At 39.1% G+C, this 21559-nt stretch overlaps 1 protein-coding gene across 1 annotated transcript in view; it reads right to left on the reverse strand.

Moving 5' to 3' along the window:
• The window catches only part of jeb (low-density lipoprotein receptor domain-containing jelly belly protein), a 45122-nt gene extending 25709 nt beyond the window's left edge, over positions 1–19413 (reverse strand). Inside the window, exon 1 of the mRNA XM_018106646.3 lies at positions 15876–19413. Coding sequence (XP_017962135.1) covers positions 15876–17418 — 1543 coding nt within the window. The 5' untranslated portion in view covers positions 17419–19413. The remainder of the gene's footprint in view (positions 1–15875) is intronic.
• Between the last annotated feature and the right edge of the window lie 2146 nt (positions 19414–21559).

Raw genomic sequence — 21559 nt, forward strand, 5'->3', positions numbered from 1 at the left:
GACCGATGCCTTGACATATTCTGCACAAGAAAATATTACGAGAAAAAAGTGAAAAATGCTAAAGCATTGCAAATGGGAAAAACAAGCTGACAGATGACGGCCTGATAAGAGATAACACGAATCAGAGCTGAACGTCAAGGTGCTATCAAAATAAATATGAAGTTAACAAAACAGAGAATAAAACTGAGATGAGAAATGCAAATACAATATTATACAAATAAATAAAAAAAATAATAATTATTTTGTTTATTTAATAAGTTAAAAATGTATAGGAAATATTAATAATACTAAATGTATTATCAAGAAATATAACTAAGATAGAAATAAATATTAATAAGAATAATAATTAAAATAAAATAACTGTTAAAATCAAATAAATTTAGGAAATAAATGATAATCTGATGGATCTGTATAATGTATAAAGTGATCTGTATAAATGTATAAAAGTTTAATACAAAAAAAATTTACTAAAGGATGTGCAAAATTAAGTTTGAGTTGGAAATTAATTTAATACATATTTAAAAATAATATAAATTTTAAGCTTACCGATTAAAAAATTATATTAAATTAAAAAATATAAATTTAAAGAATATTTAAATTTAAATAAATTAATAAAAATTTAATATAATAATAATTGATAAAAAATAAATATTATAAAATAGATAATTAAAATTGTAAAAATAATTAAAAAATAAAAAATTGAAAGAAATTAATTTTAAAAAAATTATGTAAAAAAGTATATGTAAATAACATAAATTACTTAAAAGTGAAATCACAGTGATCACTCGTGACTCGTGACTCGTGACTGCTCAGCACTGGCTGCCCAGGCCAGCGATTTACGACCACGCTTTGTTTCTTTCAAATACCATATGGAATGAGTGGCACTGTGGTCGCTGGTGTCCCTCTCTCTCGCTCTCTCCCTCTCTCTCTCTCTCTATAGACAGTGTGTGTGTACCCGGGCCGTGTTCCATTCATTCATGGTTGGTGGAAATGTGTTTCGGCCTTTTGTTATGCTGAAACTGGCGGTAAGTTTGCATTGTTGTCATTTTCATACCCAATGCCCTGCCCTCTGGCCAGATCTATTTGCGTGCCCTTTGCTGCAGCAACGGCTGCGTGGCTGCGTGGCTCTGGTAGCCTGGCCGTGTAGCTGTTTGTTTATGGCTTACACAGTGGCTCAAGTGTTTGGCACTTGTGTTAGCTTTGTTTAGTTTTTTGATTAGAAAACAATTGCCAACGAGAGTGATGGAGATAGAAGAGGAAGAGATAGAAGGAGTATATCCAGCTCAATTGTTATGCAATGCAGTTGCCGAATTGGCAAAGTGAGGCCAATGGAATAAAGCACGACAACTCGTGCAGGCCATCAATTACAATTTGACAAAATGTCGCGTAAATTGAATTATGTAAAAAGCTTCCAGTAGCACAAATTGAAACGGGGCGTGGGCAAAGCCAGACCGCACACCCATTTCCATGACCTCATTACGTGCCGGACGGTTGCTGTGTGTGTGTGTATGTGTGTACGCATAATTCTATGCCAGTTGCTTTAGTGGATACTTTCACTTAGCCAGCAAGCAGCAGGTTAAAGACCGAAACCAGCCAGCCTTAACGCTTGTCGCGTATTCATTTCGCATTTTACCGCCCTCCCTCTCTCTATCTCTCCCGCACTCTGCCTGACTGGCCAGACTGTGTTGCCCGCTGTCTGTCTGTTTGCGTAAGTCGTATAGATAATGGTGTATAGCTCTCGGCGTTCTGGCGCTAAATATATACACACACAACAACAACAACAACAACAACAACAGCCACAACAACAACAACAGCAGCAGACCCAAGCCAAGCGATAAGTTGCTATGTACCCAGAGAACTTCGCAGCTATGTATGTACGACTGTTGCTATCATGTACATCACCTGGCAACCCAGGTGCCCAGTAGCCTCAGTCTCCACTAGGTGATCAGACTCACACACGCACACACATACACCGAAAGAGACACACATGCAGCCACTTGTCTGACCAGCCCACTAGATAAGCTGTTGCAGCCATTGGCTGTGCCCATTAGCCGAGGCATGAATGTTATATATAACTTTAAAACCATTCTACGGGCTGCTCTTCTAATGAGAATTTAAAGACGGAAATAATTAAAATTTAATGAGAAGACGAGCTAAAATTGAAAGAACCCGTACTACTTTAAGTGAGCGTTGCTCATTTATCAAGCTGATCTATATGCTATGTGTAAGTTTTATATTTTTAATTTCAATTTAAGAAACACGACTTTAAGTAAGTCTCTTTAATAGCTTTCACTTTTCTGTTGCCAGCAGGCAGGCAAAACATTTTTTAATTAAAATTACGCACCTGATTGCATCGGTCTACTTAGCTAAAAATAACACAAGCGCATGTACGAAAAGAAAACTCACCTGCAAAGAAAAAAGAAGGAAAAAAGAGGCAGGCATTAGCAACGGTATTGATGGATGCTTAGCCATAATATATATATCTTATACAATAGCAATTTGACATCCAGAAAAAGTAAAGAAAAAGATGAGACTTAAAGAAACAGGTAGACATTACGCATACGCACAATTGACAGCTAAGGTCATTTGCTGGCACCTGCTGGCGTATTAATGCCGGAACGAAGGGCAGCCAAGGTAAACCCCATACACACACACACACACACACACAAACATACATATATATAATATTATGTATAGGGGCACTAAGACGTATCGGGATCGGATCGGCTCGGCAGCTCCAGCGACATAAATCTTATTTAATTGCAAAACCAGCTGTCAATTTCAACTAAAACACCAACGCACCGCCAGCGACAAGGATAAGTCTAAGAAGGACAGCGACAAAATCAACGTCTGTCAGACATTTATTTGCCCAGCATTAAGTCGAAGCAGCATGGAACGCATGAATGTATGTATGTAGCATGTCTCGTCTGTGGCTGTGGTTTCACCTGCCTTTTGGCTGTTGGTTCATCTATCGCGTCAAATTGGTTTTGCAGCATTTCAGTGGCATGGCCAGTCAGTACATGTTCAGCTCGTTAGTGTACAACAGCAACAAATGAAGCAAAATTATCTGAAGCTAATGGCATACCCTGCACGAAGTGTTTACAAAAAGAATATTTAATTATTATTCACAATTTGTTCTTGCTTCTCTTTTGTAGTTTTTCTCAACTACTCAGCACTACCTCGACGACCGATATTTCTTTAGTAACTATCGTCACGATGGTGAGTATCAAATGAGTATTTTATATTCATCGATGTTTATGAGCATCACAAAGATCGATTATTGTAATGCAACTATCGCTACTATCAACTATTTGTCTTCTGCAGTCGCTATCGCTTACTTATGCGCCATCTCTAACAGCGATTGGCTTTTTTCTCAAAGTCTATTCCCATAATTATTGCAAATCTCCAACTTAAACAGTCGCATATACTCCCCCTTGTGGCCGATTGTTTGTTCACTGGGTATTTTTAAAAAAGACAGCTTACAATTTCATGCTGTTGCTACGAGGCTGGATTTTGGTTTGGTGCTGCGAGAGTGAGTGAGAGCGCCAATTGCGCAAAAGGTCAATTTAATTTGTTCGCTTCGTTGGCGGCTTGGCTTGATTGGAACCACTGTGGCGTATGCGTAATTTTGTGTTTTTTCTTCTTCTTTAGCTGGCTTTGTTACTGCATTAGCCAGATAACTGCGCCGAAGCAGCTGACACTACCTACGCTGCAAAGAGTCTCAATATTGTCTTGTGGTCACAGAACGTGTCATGTTATGTGTACCCATGTGTGTGTGTGTGTGTATGTTCGGGTATGTGTGTGCGTGTCTGTGCATGCACTGTTTGTTTAGGCACCTCGAAGCTTAGCTCGTTCGTTTGCTTGACTGGTTAGGTGTGGCTGTCTGTTTGCCGAAGGCTTGCGGCTTCTTCGGCCAGCTTCAGGCAACAAGTGTTGGCAAAGCTGCGACTGCCAACGAGCATATATTCTCTAGTATTTTCATTTGGTATTTTTATAACGATAACCACTGACTTATTCCACTTCAGCGGGCTAGCCATACACTGAAGTAAGCTTCCAATTTATATATTTTATTACATTAAAAAATAAATATTTTTATCAAATTAAAAATACAGTTAATACTGTTGACTTTCTTCTATTCAAGTGATTATTATAATTATTCGGCTTGTTTATATTCTGGGAAATCCGAATTAATATTCAACAAACAATAATTTTACATATTTTGTTACATATTTAATTCGCTTTCATCTCCAAGCTTTTTTTTTTTTTTTAATTGCTCAACAATTTTTTCATTTTTCCACCACAAGTGTTGCGTTTCAAATTTAACAGCCGAAAATAATCCTATTTTTTGCAGGGGGAACTTTTTAATGAAACGCCCACGCAGTGGTATTACTATATCTATACCAAACCGCCCAAAGGCCAACAGCAAAAAGTGGACACCCACGCTCCACAACAACCACAAGGGGATAGACGCCAGGTAAAATGATACCAGAAAAAAACGATGATTGATTGAATGCTGGTCAATGGCCAAGAGACCAACGCATACGCATTTTACATAGTAGAGAGACAGAGGGAGAGAGAAAGAGAGAGAGAGAGAGAGAGAGAGAGATAGAGAAATGGCCTAGAGTTGTTAAAAAGTTGCAAATAATTTGGCTTTGCAAATGGGTCGAAGGGCTGAGAGGGCTTTTTGTTTTGTTGCTTATTTTGTTGAGCATATAATTCAAGTATGTAAATTGCTTTTAAATTAAAATTTAAGTGAGTGAGTATAAATATTGCACACTTTTGTAAGCGGACCCAAACCATTTGCATATTGCCGCAGCAGCGAGCATGACTCTACAGAAAAGTGGGCGAGGCCACTCGCCCATTCGCTCTTGCTGGGCGCAAAAGGTCAGCAAAGCGTAAGCGGACGTAAGAAAAGCACAACCGAAGTACAAGCGCTATGCTACAGTTATTTTTTCTCAATTTTGTTGTTGTATGCCTTCTAGATTTTTTTACTTTGTGTTTTTGTTTTTGTTTTTGTCTGTTTCTGCTAAATTATGCATGCAGCTAGGCGCGTGTTAGCCTCATTATGCACGGCTGCTGCGAAAGCGAGTGCAAGTTTCAGGCGGAAGCCTTTAAGTAGACAGCTACTGGGAGCGACTGGCGCTCGCCCTCCCACTCCCAGCTCCAACTCAACCCCTTCTTATTGCCCAGTCGTCCACTTGTGCAAACTCTGTGAGACGGGCACTTCAATGCACTTTGCATGTTAGTTTCTGTGTGCGACAAGCTCAAGTGTGCCGTAAAGTAGGCTTTAGTTTCACTCGTGCCCTCTCTCTCTCTCTCTCTCTCTCTCTTTCTTTCTCTTCTTATATGTTGTCAGCTTAAATAGGCTATAATTTGCATTAGCATGGCTCTGCACTCAGCCACAGTGCTTGCTAAAAATATACACATCTAACATGCCTCGTTTGCCTGCTCCAGTTTTGACTTCCGCTCATCGCATCCGTTGGCATTGAGCCGCTACAGTAATACAAGTGCACAGAGGTATGTACATATGTACATATATACACCATATAACTATGTCTATGATTTTTATTGCGTTTGATTTTCATAGCACATGACGCACAAAGCTTGCCCTCTCGGCACTCCCCGCCAAACCCAAAAAAAAGGCGAAAAAAAAAACAATATGCCATTTTTGTGTGCACACTTGAGCGCTGTCAGCGCCTAGATTTTTATCCATGAAACAGTTTTTGGGGCCAACCAATAAATATATATACATATATATTCGTTGTTTTTTTTTTCCTTTTTGGATACTTGTACTTTCCTTTGCATGATTTTCGTTATATATAGCTAGCTGGCAGGTTCAAGGACAAGCACAACTGCGCTGTGGATTTATACTCTATAACGGATATGCTTATTCAGAATTGCCATCAAGGCAAAGTAGGCTAGGCTATTCCGCCTGTTGAAAGCCAAAATCATTTTTAATTTATTTCAGATGATGGCTTGCTCTCACAACTTCGGGTTCAATAAGAGAAGACGGTCCTAAAATTATTTGATGTTTTGATGAAATATTTGTAAATATTGTTAAGATTTATTATTTTACATGTTTTTATATCCTTTTGTATGCAAAATTAAATAATGTTACCAAGTAAAATATTTATAAATAAATTATACAAAATAAAAATATAAAAAAAAATATAGAAAAAAAAAACAATTAGTATTAATAATTAAAAAATTAAATTATAGAAGAAAATAATAATGAAGTACACAACAATTTTATTATGGTTTATAAGCCACTTAGGTTAAGAATTGTTTCTGAACATTGTGTTACGTTTAATGTAAGTAAAGGTTTTACAAAATGTATCTATTTATATTCTTACATTTTTGTATATTTTAATTCTTATATTATAAAAGCCAGATATTTATATAATTCACACAAAATTTATATATGCATCTGTAATCCATTTCGGGGAAGGCGCCAATTCCAGCGGAAAATTTGTATATCATTTGAAATGTGAATTTTATGTATTCCCTTACGACGCAGACAGAGACACCGACACAGACACATTGCGCTGTTTATTAAAAGCGTAAATAAAAATCATAAATGTATTTGTAATACATTTCTTTGTATTCGTACGAAAGACCCGAAGCCGCGACGTAAATTGGAGTTTTGACGCGTGGACGCCTACGCAAAGTTGTTCTTTATGTTGTTTATATATTTGTTGTTTGCTCTCATTATTTGTCATTTGTTCTATTTGTGTTTTGTGCTCTGTATTCTGTGTTTGCGTTTGTCTTTGTGGCGCGACACGTGTTCCAATATAGACGTGATAAAAGGAAACATATTAAATACGTGTATTGTGCGGCTCAATTAAATCAGGGCTGCACACTGCAAATGAATGCATTTAATTAAATGGAATTGTAAGCTCCCCATCACGCGATGACCCAATTATATAATTAATGGCCGCCAAAGATCATGAAACTAATTTCCAAATGGCTTTCACTCTTGTTAAAAAAACGTAAATCAGAAAATCCTAATTGTGATTAACTGCAGAGCGAGCGTAATTTATCGAAGAGCCTGAACTTTGGCTCGAGCGACAAAACTGTTTCGAAGCCTGCATCGAATATGAATGCCAAGAATTGTCTAATCTAATGGAATTTATTAGCTGAAATATGTGAAAGTCAAACAATTTTCTCGACTGAAATTTCCCGAGAAAAAGGCAATCAATTCAAGCAAAAATAATTTTTAAATAAAGCTGGAAAATATGTGAGCACAAAATTAGTCGTCGAATCTAATTTAGTGTGCATAAACATATATGCATAAATTATTTATCAAATTGAGCATAGCAAATGTGCAATCAAACGATGTCAATCAAAAATTTATCAGACAATTAAAGTGAGGAAGCAGGGCAGAAGCAGAGAAATCAACTACTGATAAAACTTTGCTGATATATTAAAGTGAAATTCCCGATACGAATCAGGAATTTAATTTTAAATTGCTTCTCCATTCTGTCAGCCGGGCATCGAAACCTTTTTGCCTAACGGAAGTCGATTTAAGTCTGGGCCCAACCAAATTAGTAAGGACTAGAGAATGCTCGGGGACAGGTCATTTATCAGGGCATAAGTCAGACGGTTTACAGCTTACTTTGCATGCCAATTACCAGAGGCGAGCGAACACTCGTCCAATAAATAACCCATTATTTATGTAACTCATTGTTGTTGCTGTAGTTGTTGCTGTAGTTGGTGTTGTATAATATTTGCTTAGCAAAATATATGCAAAATTCATGCTACTTAGCTAATTTTACGCGCACTTTGAGCTAAAACAATGCCACTAAGAGACGCTGACTAGCAAAATGTGGGTGTGGGCAATGATGAAGTGGCTTGAACTCGCTCTCGGTCTCTCACTATCTCTCTCTATTTGCTGTCTCTGTTCGTTTGCAACAATACGCGTATGCATGCTCTCTCTGTCTTCAGGCAGTTCATTCATAAATTCCGCGTCAGCTCGCAACTCATTAGGCACGACGCTCTGCCAACTACACACACACACACACACACACACACACATACAAACACACACACACAGTCTCACACGTCTGTGGCCTAAAAGTATGCTACGTGTTCTTCTTCTTCTCATTCTTACTCGTGCTGCTGCTGTTGTTGCCCACCTCGCATTGCATCATCTTTTGAGGTGGTCGCCTCGTTGCTTGTGTGGATCTCTAGCAAATATATCATAAGCAAAAGTCCTTGACGCTTCATTGACTAAAAAATTCCAGCGCACACACACAACTAAAGTAAAAGAGAGAAAGAGAGAGAGAGAGAGAGAGACGCTTACTCATACACACACACACACACAATTACTCAGCAGCATTTATTTGCGCTGAGTTTTTGGATGACTAAGTGCCGACTCGTTCCATATATCCACTTTCTACTAATATATGTATATAAATATATGCTTGTCGGTCTTTTGGGTCTTATTATACACGTACACACACACACTCATTTGCTGGCCATTTATAGCCTACTTAATTGACTTGATCATAAGCACAATTTGTGTCTGCTTCATCTGTATATATATGTATATATGTGTGTGTGTTTCTGCCTCATTCATTTGTTTTATCAACTTTTGCAATCCTTTAACAACAACAGCAAATCCCAGTCTCGCACACTAAAAGCAAGCAATTCCACGCACACACACACGCACACATACATGCATAACGAGCTCATCTGCCACTTTAGTATATATCACTCGTTTTCCTAGACGCTTTTGGCTCTCGCTCTGTGACGCAAGCGTTTGCCAACACAAAAAAAAAAAAAAAGCAGAGAGCAGCAGTTGGGGAAAAAAATTGGTAGCCCGTTTTGGGCTGCTGCTGCTGCTGCTGTCGTCAAACTGGCTGAATGGCACACCAATACTCACACTCACACTCACACACATACACAAGCACACACACACAGCCAGAGACTCATTCTCTCCTACAATTGGCCTGCTCAATAGTTTATTCCGCCGTCCCGCCTCGGCTGCCTCTTCGTCTTGTGCTTACGCTAATGTAAATATTTTCTCTCAGCTTCGCTGTCGCCGTCGCCGTCGTCGTCGTCGTCGCCATAATTATATATGCAAGTGGCCGGGCGCCTGTGTGGATGTTTTAAAATCTGTCAGGCGGATGCTGCCATTCTGATGATGTCATTGTTTATTGATTTGTGTGCAAGTGTATGCGCGCGTGTGTGAGTGTGAGTCTATGTGTGTGCATGACTAAAAGTACCCTCAGCCTAATTTCTGAATGTCGTCTGTTTATTTTTGGCGCTGCGTTGACTCGAAAGGCTAATTTTCTGTCAAAGAAAACATAAAAAAACCAAAAAGAGGAAAAAGGAAAAAAAGAAAAGGAAAGACCTACCAAAAATAATGAAAAAGTGGAGGGAATACCCTATAGAGGTATACAAATAAAGGTAAGCTGCAGCAATGAGTGCATTGAAGCAGACATTTTTAATAATAATACATTATTAGATAATTTACAATAATAATTAAATATTTTGAGTATAGAGTTTCTTTAATATAAAATCATTCAAAATTATTATATATATTATTTATTTTCTCTGTGTTAGGATATGATGCAGTTATTATATATGAAGCAGTGCTGTCCAACACTAAACTGCTCTACAGGGTATCTCTCAGTCCACATATACCTATCACTTACACTTTTCACTTGTTCATTAACGAATTTGCTCGCCTGGCGCTTAGCATCCCGTCGCATACACGCACCCTCACACACACACACATACACGCATAGACATGTACTTTGGGGCGTGTGACGTGGGCGATGCCGTCGCTTACAGTTCATTTAGTTTCGCCCAAATGCAAACGCCCCGCATTTGCTTATGCAAATTGAGTTGCGGCTAATTAGCTGCGACTGCCACAAGGCAAAAAGTTGTTAGGACATGCCTGTCAGTGGGACAGGACACAGGACACTACACACACGCACAGAGAGGACGCAAACAATGGCCAAGAAACTAACATTTTGTCAACTGCGAGCAATGCGGCCTTGCAAGGCAAAAGCAACACCGACAACAACAACAACAACGACAACAAAAACTACTGAGCAAATGTCAAATGTGTCCCTTATTGTGGTGAGCGCACACACAACGAGCCTTGTGCCCTGCACAAATGACAAACATGTATTGAAATTAGACAACAATAAAAGAAATAAAATAAAATAGAATAGAATATATACATTTTTGTAGGTCACGAAACAGCTAAGGACTGACCCGAAAATAAAATGTCAAGCAATAGCCTAACTATGGAATATAAATAATAATATAAATAAAATATAAATAAATATATGGAGTTCTTTTCGTTGAATTATATTGCTGAACTCAGTTGCATTATAGCATCTACATTTCATTTATGTGATGGAAATTTTACTTATTTATTTATTTTATTTTATATATTTAGTGCAGCTTTTTCAAGTTTTTTTTTTTATAATTTTTATTTATGGCTTGAGCGAAAGTAATAGGAACTAGCTAACTTTGTATTCAATTTATAAAATGCAGTCTAAGGCTAATACTCAATAATATACATCTATAATATAATATAATATAATATAATATAATATAATATAATATAATATAATATAATACAATATCATATAATATAATATAATATAATATAATATAATATAATATAATATAATATAATATAATATAATATAATATAATATAATATGATATGAATTATAATAATATCATTAATACCATTTATCATTGATATTCAACAAGTATCAAATGCATATAAAAAGTGTGAAGATAATAGTTAAAATGCTTATTTTGTTTATGTATTTCTTAATATAATTGTTAATCGACTGTAAACCTGGTTTTAATTTTGTACAGAGATAATCTTATATATATTAAATATGTTTGGCTTAGGGTATAAAAATGAAAACCATAAATGTACAGATTTTCCAATTTATCTTTATAAAAAAACAAATAATAATAATAAAGAAAAAAATATAAAATAATATATATTTTCACTAGTCTCAACATTAAATATATTTCTTTACTTTCAGCTACCAAAACCAAACTTAAACTGAATAAAATTCATAAAATTTAAACCCAATAAAAATTACTTGCGGTTCAAGTTAAGCTTATTTCTGAATATAAATTGAACATTTATTTATATGCGCTTTGATTTGGCCATAAATATAAATCATGTATAATTTTAGTCGTTTGTCTAAGATGCTTAAATAAAGCAGCTTACATCTTCTGCTGTCTCACTGCATGTGATTGAAAATCAAAGACTTGTCTGATCTTCTAAAGCGAGTCAGGCGCATCAAATTGCCGCCTTTGCATTTCAATGTCCGATTATTGAGAAGTTCAGGTACACACCAATGCACACACACGCACCCAGAGAGAGACAGAGACAGAGCGAGAGAGGGAGGGGCACACAACCTATCCCAATCAGAAGGCCTGCAGCCAACAGACAGCCTGTCGTCGCCTTAGCTGGGCTCGACTTGAGAAATTTTCCATAGACGCAGACAGCGCGGCTGCAGCAGCCCACGCACATGACAGGACACCGCTGACGTAGCCCACCCTAGAGCACACAGTGTGAGTGTGTGAGTGTGAGAGAGTGGGAGAGGGAGAGGGAGAGGGAGAGAGGGGACTCTAATAACGTTTCCAACTAATTTGCGTAATATTTAACAGCGCTTTGAACAGTTGAAGAAGGCGCGTCCGCTGTGCCCCAGATGTGAAAATGTGAATGTGTGAGTGCGAGTATGTGTGTGTGTGAGTGTGCGGGCAGTGGCCACTCGGAGTTGTTACTCGAATTACAAATTAAATCAACAAAAGTGAAAACCAAAGGCGTGCGCACGCTGCCCGCACAGCAAGGACATGTCAAACAGCGACCATATAAATGAGTGTTGTGTCTGTGGCATGTCCGCCGGAGACAGCCACAGCAACGGAGACGGCGACGTTGACGGAGGCAGAGCCAAAGGCGAAGGCGAAGGCGGTAACGGCTACGGCTGATGGTCGTCAGCAGGCACCCCCTGGGGTGTTGTTACTAAATTAGTGGGAAAAACACACAATGCACACACACACGCACACACTTACGCATACACATCAAGGATCATGTGAAAGTATATAAGTGGTGTAATGATATAAAAACGCGACCATCACATAAATGCCGCACATTTTTCCATGGAAAAGGTTAATGCGGCAATGAGGAAGCTGCCAGCGAGCATTTTCCCACAGAGAGCGACAGATAGATAGCAAGAGAGAGGGAGAGAGGGAGATGCCCGTAGGGCATGGTCAGCACAGGACACACGCAAGCAGCAGGACTCCTGCAGCAGAGTTCACACCGCAGCGACAGGCGTGAGGCTCTGTCGCCAGGCAAATGCCGCGCTGTGCGTGTGTGGGTGGCTCTCTCTGTGTGTGTGTGTGTGTGTGTGTGTGTGTGTGTGTGTGTGTGTGTGTGTGTGTGTGTGTGATCAATTTCAATGTAAACACTTGAAATAACAATTGTAATTTTCCCAACTACTGCAAAGTGTGAACGAACAACAACAACAGCGACAATTCAATGCTCGATGACAGTTGATGACGTTATTGCATCGTCTATAGGGCAGCGCACACATGTTGCTCGACACACACACACACGCATATACATATATATTAAAATATACACATATACATATATGTGTATATATTTATTGAAATAAGCAAAAGTCCGTTGGAAATGTGGGCCGGACTGGGGCTGTGCGCTGTCAAGGTTTTTCTCTGCGTTGTGCGTAAACACACTAGAATATTTCCAATGAAAAGCGCCAGTGACAATTGGCAACAACAACAACAACAGCAACAGCAGCAGCAGATATTGCGCAAACATGCGCATCAAATGAAAATTCATTGATTGTCTTATTGAATTTTGTGTTTCACCATAACGAACCAAAATTTTCTTTTGACGAGCGGAAAATCCATTTAAATAAAGTTTACAGCAATTTTCCTTATATTGATGTGAGCGGATATTACACAGAATAAGATGGAGAAGGAGACAGTAAGTAAAACAGAGAGCGAGAAAGAGAGTGTGGGAAAGTGGGCTTATAACAGTTTCAAGCTAAATTGATTGGCTTATAGACTTTGAGTATTTTGCATTTGAATTGCTTTAATTTATTTTATTATAAATAAAAAAAATATAAATTGAAAATGGATTACTAGTTATTTATTTATCTTGATATATTTATATAAAAAAAATCACAGCTATAATTATTATTAGAAATGAAAAATTGTATAAGCAAATTGATAAAATTTATATAAATTGATTATATTGAAAAAGATATTTTATATTATTTATATTCATATACTATTATTTAAAAAAAATAGCAGATATATATTTTAATTAAAATAAACATTGAGAAAATTAAAAAATGATAAATACTTGTAATATTTAGATAAACAAAAAATCCAAAGCAATTAACTTTTCAACTGCCTTTTTATAGACATTCAACCTCCACTAAAAGTTACCTCACTCACTCTTCTATCTCTAATTAAATTGATTTTCATTTCCATAAATCATTTTCAATCTCTGGCAAAAATCAAATTGTGTCTGCCAAGATTCCAGTTTCAATAGTTCCTGGAACAAGTTCGACTTCAATTAGCTTAGCGAAATGGCTCAACTGTTCATTAGGAATACATCGCTTGGCCCGCCAGCCATAACAACAAAGATTTTCCAAATTCTCGACATTTTAATAAGCCCCATAATACGCCCCCATGCACGCCCGAGCCGCCTCCTCTGTGAGCGTTCAAGTGTCTGTCGCGATGGCGTGGCATTTAGCTCATGGCCGTAAAAATTATGTCATTAAACTTGAAAGTGTTAATTAAAAATTAAAATTGATTACAATGCGCTAACGCCAACGTTAACCAGTTATACTCAGTACCAGTTTCAGTTCCAGTTCCAGCTACACTTGCAGTTCTAATTCCAAGTCCATTCAGTATTCATGGCGACCATCAAAAGTTGGTGTAAAGTAATTTAGCCCAAAAGCCGCCAGCCAAGTTGCCAGTTGCCAGCGAAGTTGCCAGACCGTTGAAAAATGCCACTGAACTGAGCTGTGTGCGGCAATGAAAATTCGTGGAAAACTGCTCACAGACAATGCGACTAATTTGCTAAAATGCAATGGCCAGAAAGTTGAAAACTTCCAAATATAGCTGCCAATTAAATGCGAACGTTCGTAAAACACATATACATACATATCTATATTTATCTATACATGTTTGGGTGTAGCTATTCGCGTTTCGATCCGAAAAACTTTGTCCGTGCACGCCGACCAGTTTGTTGACAAATGATTTAGTGACAATCTATTAAATGATAGCTGATTCTTGATTGATGACGGCCCGAACAGCCTGGCGAGCTTGGCCAACCAGCCAACTTGGCCCGGCTAAAAGGATTAAATTCGAAAAGCCGCTAACGCACTGCAGTTGTTATTGTTGTCGCTGGAAGTCTTTGAACTATGAATTATGCAAGCGACCCACACTAATTCCGTGGGCCTGTCCCAGCTAGACATACATAGATACATATATACATATACTCCAACTTTGCTCTATGCCAATATGAATAAAACGAATAAGAAAGGGAACCACATAAATGTTGATGTAAAAATAGAAAAATGCGGACCAATGGAACAATTAGCGACCGCCCTTGGGCTGGTCGCGACCCAAAATAAAAATAAGTCATAAAAACTAATAACTGAATCAAGTGAAGTAACCGAAATACGTAAACACGCCAAGGGCTAAGCGCGACTGCCCTCACAATAAATGGAGAGCCAACCTGGCAGGCGAGGTATAAAATTAGCTATACCATGTATACTTCGCTCTCAAGAGCATGACAAATTTTTGGAGCAGGGGGCGGCGAGGCAGAGATAATGTTTAATTAGGGAATGGGCTTCCAGAACAAATACAAATGTTATTAACGCCTAATGAGATAGATCTATGTATATACATGTTTGATTTTTATAATCTATTTAGCCATATATGCATATATTTGTGGTATAGATTATTAAACAAACATCATAATTCATACTATTTATAGCTGTTGAAATTGATTTTCTATAAAAATAGTTGCAAGACAATGAGAATGTAAATGAAGCCTTTCAAAATAACAATATTATTGCTTCAATTCATTCTCGAAATTGGTCGCATCTAGATGATCAAATTACCATTATATATAAGCTATACCCATATGATATGACTTTATTAGATATCATTAACAGCTTGTGTCTATATCGCATCAATTGCATGCATATGCAGAGTCTATATAGAGAATATACGATAGCTCTCTCCTATATTACCTAATCTCTGCTTGAATATATTTCAAATTATTACAATTTTCTCATAGATAGACTCTATGAATCCGATTACTTTTCTTTTAAATTGTAAAGTTGGATTAGAAATTAATTGCTGCTGTATGTTTTTGATTCTGTTGTCGTATTCTACTTTTTAATTTATATTTTTTCCTCTCTCTCTCTCTCTCTCTCTCTTTCTCTCTCTCTCTCTCTTTCTCTCTTTTAAACAAGATTAAAAACATTAGCCTTTGATGATATCTGGTACTTTAAAACGGAATATATGAATGCAGTTTTATTAAGCTAGAAATTTAATATTATGATTGGTATAAGTCTTTTTCTATAATACTAATTCTGTATATTTATGTTCCATATTCGAATTCCTGATAGACATGAGTTACTTTACTATGCAATGTGTAAGCTCTCTTTTGTTACAGGATCTAGAAGTCTATCAGTTCTTTCCGCAAACCAATATTAAAATATCAAACAAAAATCATTAATTAAAGCGGACGTAAGCCCACTTATATACTTATTTGGAACTTTAAAAGTTAAACATGAAATATGATGTGATATGATTTGATAATCAGTTGTACTCACCGATTTGTGGCACATCGTATTGCCGTTGGCCGCGCGCCGTGCGCAGCATCAATTGGCTCGCAATGCTGTGGGAAACTGGGGGCGACGTATAGCCAGATAGTCCAGCGCTGGCAGCGTTGCCAGATCGCTTATGATTGGGAAGCAACAGCGATGGATCCGATTCTTTCTTGTTCTGCTCCTGCTGCGATGACGATGCCGACGATGATGATGAGGATGATGATGACGACGACGACGATGGCGACTGTTGCTGCTGCTTCTGTTGCTGCTGTGCATCACCAACAGCTGCTGCCGACGATTCGTGCAGTTGCTTCTTCGCTGCGTCGCCGTTCTCATTCTGCGCTGACTTTTCCACGTTGCCGACGCTGCTGCTGCTGGAGCCGCCGGAACGCGTGGCTGCCTTCAGGTGCTTGCTGGCTGTGGCCTCCGAGTTGGCCAGGGCCAGTTTGCCGCGCTGCTGCTTGAAGTGCTGACCGAAGATGTTGCGGTGGAGCGCTGGCTGCTGTTGCTGTTGCTGCTGCTGCTGCTGCCTGGGCAGCTGGGCCCGCTTCCTGGCCCACTTCTGCTGCATGCGTATGTTGTAATTGCTGTTGGAGTGCGTCTTCTGGTTGGTGGACTTGGCCGGCGCATCGCGCTGCAGCTCCTGCTGCTCGAGCAGCGATTGCAGTGTGTCGGGCGCTCCGAACTCGAGCTGCTCCTGCAGCCGATACGGGTTGTCCAGCAGCGCGGAGGGCTCCTCCTCGAGGCCATGATACTGATAGGTATCCAGCTCGCGCAGCAGCTCATCCTCGCCCACATGCGGCTCCTCGCCGTTCGGCTCCAGCTCCGAGAAGTCATCAAAGTCTCCAAAGCCGTGCAGCGGCTCATAGAGCGTGTCGCCCTCGAGCTCATGCTCCGATGGCTGCATAACGCGTCCATAGTCATACTTGACTGGCCGCCGGCCCAGCTCGCGCAGCTGCTCGTAATCCATGTCGGTGGCCATTGGCGGCGGCGGCTGCTTTTGGACGCTGCCAAACATGAGATCGCGCGCCGCCTGCTGCATCAGCGCGGAGTAGTCGCTCACGTCCAGCTCCTCGCTGGGCTGCATCTTGACGCGTCCGGCTATGATGGGCCGGCCATGGTGGCCGGCGGGCGTGTCCGGACTCTCGGCCGTCTGCTTGGCCAGGCCGAGCAGCATGAGGCGCTCGCGCTCCAGCTGCGCCATGTCCGCTATTTCCTTGTTCAAACGGCCCGTGGTCGCATCGAATGCCGCCGCCGCGGCCGAACGATGGCCATGCCCATGGCCTAGCCCGCCGCCAGGTGGCGCTCCGCCGCCCGCATGCTGGTGCAGTTGCTGCTGCGGCTGCGGCTGCCAAGCGCCGCCGGCGCTCACATGTCCAGCGCCGCTCAGCGGCAAGCTGGAGCCCGAGCTCGAGCCCGATCCCGAGCCCGAACTGGAACCAGCGCCTGGCGTCTGCTTCTCGCTGTTGCCGCTCAGATGCAGCGCATAGAGACCGCCATTGATGAGCAGCACGCAGACCAAGGTCTGTACGAGCGAGAAGAACATTTTCGATTTGTTGCTTTGGCGCACTTTCTCAATTAGACGGCTTATGTTGGCGCTGTGTGTGTGTGAGTGAGAGTGTGTGAAAGATAGAGAGGGTGTGCTGCTAGAGCGAGGAGAGTGAGGAGAGTAAGGAGAGTGACTGCTGTTGTTGCTTTTGCTTTCCTTTTTCACTTGCAGTATTTACTTTGATTGTTGTGGGTGTGGGCGTGTGCTTGTGTGTGTTGGCCGCTTAGCGCTTGTAAGTCTTCATGCTCGCTGCTCAACACTGCGCGCTTTAGCGCTTAACACTGCACAACACTGGCTGCAGCGGTCTCCGCGCCTCCTATTGTTTCTGAAGTTGCCTTTAGACAAAATCAATAATCAATTGTCTACTTGTCCAACTGAAGTGTCTGGCGTGTTGTTTGTTGAACTTTGTTGGCCTTTGTCGAGTTGTCGGAGTTGCTGACAGACGACGACGACGACGAAGATGACGACGACGACACACACACGGCTCTAACACTAGTTGCTGCCTATTATTGTATGCACACACGCAATGCACACATATACATAAATATATGTATGTGTTCAATCTCTGCCGTCGGCAAAATACAGCGTACTCTACCGTTACTCCTGTCTCACGACGCCTCTGCTGGCACGGAAGTCAACTTGCGGCTGCCTAAAAATCTCAGCTCTGACCGCTCGCTGCGTTTATAGCTTCCCGTTGGCTGCTTCCGGCTTAATCTTTCGCTTGCCAAATCGTTAGCCCTACTCTATATAAGGAGACAGTAACTGAACGCACGGCACTTGGGTTTATCTTCGTTCGTTTCTCAGATCTTGTGTATTTGTTTAATAAAAATGCAAAGAAAACTTGTATTGTGTATAATTTTTGTTTTGTTGTATATATCTGTTACAGTTATAACAATATTTGTTATTATTCTTGTGTATATATATTTTATATTATATATATATATATATATTTTTTTTTTATTTTTTTTTTTTTTGTTGAAGGAACTTTTTAGCACTTTTTTGCTTAGCGCTCAGCTGCGGCACTTTTGTTTTAGTTTTATATATATATATATTATATACTTTTAATTATTTGTATTATTATTGTATTTGTTTCACAGATCTTGCACGTTTTTTGCTTTGCTGTACTTTTGTTTGTTTTTGATAAATTTTCGAAAACTTTTTAGAAATATTTGTTAGTATATCTTTTGTAAGAGGGGAGGAAATAAGTTTGCACTTTAAAAACTTGTATTTTTCACGAATTTCACTTGATTGCTTCTTGTTGTTATTGTTGTTGTTATGCTTGATGCTGTTTTGTTATTGTTGTTTGTTTTTAATTTATTTTCCTTTGGTATTTTGTTGTTGTTGTTGTTGTGAGTGTGTGGAGTTTCTTATTTGGTGTGAAAACTTGTTCTAGTGTATCTCTTCAATGTTCCGCACATATGAACCGACGAGCAAGGACTCGTCGTATCGTCTCAGCAGGTTTTGCCTGTTTGTCTGCCTTTTGGTTGACGCGTTCGCTGTCGCTGTCGCTGCCGCTGCTGCTGCTGCTGTTGCCGTCACGGAGTGCGACGTCGGCGCTGCTCTCCTCAAGGCGTTTCGTATTTCCACTTTATAGATGTTCATACACGCCGCCACTTGCCCCTATATGAGTGAGTGTCGATGTGTATGCGTGTGTGTGTGTGTGTGTGTGTGTGTGTGTGTGTGTGTGTTTGTGTATGGGTGAGTCGATTCTAGTCGTAGTCGTCGTGCGAGGTTCGTTGTGCATTCGTTTCGGGCGAATGCTGCTCGTTGTTGCTGTTGCTGTTGCTTGTGTCGCCCGTGCCTCGAATTTCACTTGTCCTGGCCGCTGGCTGCTGCGTCTGCTACTGCTTCTGGCTGTTGCCGCTGCTGCTGTTGTTGCTGCTGTTGCTGCTGCTGCTGCTGCTGCTGCTTCCTGTGCGTTTACTCAGTCGACGGACAACGAGCACGAAACGACGTTTACGTTTGTTCGCTCAATACTGAGCAGGCCGCACGCTCAACCACTTGTTTTCAAGCCAAAGCCAAAGCTGAAGCTGTAGCCGAAAGCAGAGCCGAGGCCGATGCCAGAGCCGAAGTCGCGTCAGACCAGCAGCCCGTGCGCTGCGTCATGTGTAGAGTTTTTCGCCAAACTGAGCGAAAACGAACATACACCGAGGAGAGAGCCTAAGCGAGAGAGGGAGAAAGAAGGAGAGCGAGCACACAAGTGAGCCAGTGTGCGAGCGAGAGAGAAAGCACTTGTACGTTACGCTCTAGCTGCGCCCATTGAGCCGGCATCTCCCATATGATGTCCCTCGTAGGGGCAGCGATATGTTCGAATTTTCGCATTTAGCTAGTTCATAATGTTAATAGGATTTTCCTATTAGCAGCAGGGATTTTTGTGCTTCTTCTTCTATCTACCCATAGTCCCTTGAAGAAATCGCGGTTTAGTTTGATAATTGATTTCGTGTGGTTAAACCCAATGCCGTAGCTCTTATATAGAAACTTTGATGAGCGGCCACATAATAAAGCGCAGAAACTAATTTTTGATTTAGTTTATCTACAATTACTTCAAAGAATTTCAGAGCATTGACTAAGAAGTTAGTTCAAGGGAAAAAACACATGAATTAAAACTATGATTTCATATCATTTTATTTATATTATGAATTTTCGAGACTTATTATCGACTTATATAAATTACAATTAATATATACAAAATTTTAAAAATGATGCATTTAATATTAAATAGAATGGATTTATTAGTTACAAATTAATTATATTTTTAAATAATTAATTGAGTAATAATAAATAAATAGCTAAACATAAAAATATAAAAGCTGAATAAAAGCTCATTTTTAAAAAAATATATAACATATATTTTGTTCATATTAATAATATATTTAGTTACATTTTTTTGATTTCTTTTAATTTGTTTCATTTAATACTTTTATCTTACATGTCAACATTCAGCTAAAAATATTAAATATTGAAAATATAAACAACAATACATGTAATATAAAAACTATATGCATATCAAAAATATTTAATACTTACATCTTATATCTACTCAGTTTAACATGCTCTTAAAAATCTAAATTAAGAACTAAATTATTTGTAAACATCAGCCCATCTTAGTTTATCTCAAAGCACATCTAATACTGTCGCATCCAAGCTGCTTTACTCTAGCTCTAGTTATACAAGCAAGCGCATATTCCTACCCCTAGCTTTTAGCCCCTATTTCGAATTGGCGGTTTCGAAAATTGATGACGCCCACACATTTGAGATAGTTGTAAAAAGGAAAACAAAACAATACGGCCATAACAACAAGTGCAACAACAATAGAAAACAGAGCACATGAATTGCAAGGCACCTAGATAGAGAACCGAATGGAGCCGACATGAATGAAGGAGAACTACGAGCAGAGAATTCATAGCTATACTTATGTACTTATACTATGCAAGGATCATCGTCATCGACGGCCTCTGCTGCTGCGGCTGATTTCGATTCGATACTGATGCTGCTTTCCCTTCGTGTATATATATGTGTGTGTGTGTGTGGCTCATCTGAAATTCATCATATGGGATGGGCATTGGGGCAGGTGCCGGCCATGGATAGTTTTGCTCGGTTTGCTGTTGTCGTCACAATGTCTGTGGCTTTTACGTTTTACGAGCCAGCACAAAAAATTATAATATAGTTTAATTGCGGGACGAAGTTTAAGCCAGCATCGCGCCATCTGAATGAGAATTTGCGCTGTTGTGGTTCCCTTTTAGTTTTTTGGACAATTTCGTATGACGTTTGTGAATTTTGTGTAGAGTTTTTTGTTTGTGAATTGAATTCAAATTGAAATAATATGGAATTAAACGAAAGTAAAGATATATGAAAAGACAATAAAAATAAAAAACTGTGAAAATGCAAACTATATAAAAAATTAAAAACAAAATAAATAAAAAATATGAATATGTGAAAAATAAAAATTAATTAATTATATTTATAAAAATGAAATTAAAAAATCTCTGCAATAATAAATATATTTATTTATAATAAAAATAAATATATGTAAAAAAAATTAAAAATTAAAAATTCAATAATAAACATACTTACATATAATAAAAATAAAAATTTAATTTTTTATTTAATAACGAAAAATTTTAATAATTATAAATTT

The sequence above is a fragment of the Drosophila navojoa genome, chromosome 5, assembly GCF_054131105.1.
Source record: "Drosophila navojoa isolate 15081-1374.11 chromosome 5, UAZ_NAV_1.0, whole genome shotgun sequence".
Taxonomy (NCBI): domain Eukaryota; kingdom Metazoa; phylum Arthropoda; class Insecta; order Diptera; family Drosophilidae; genus Drosophila; species Drosophila navojoa.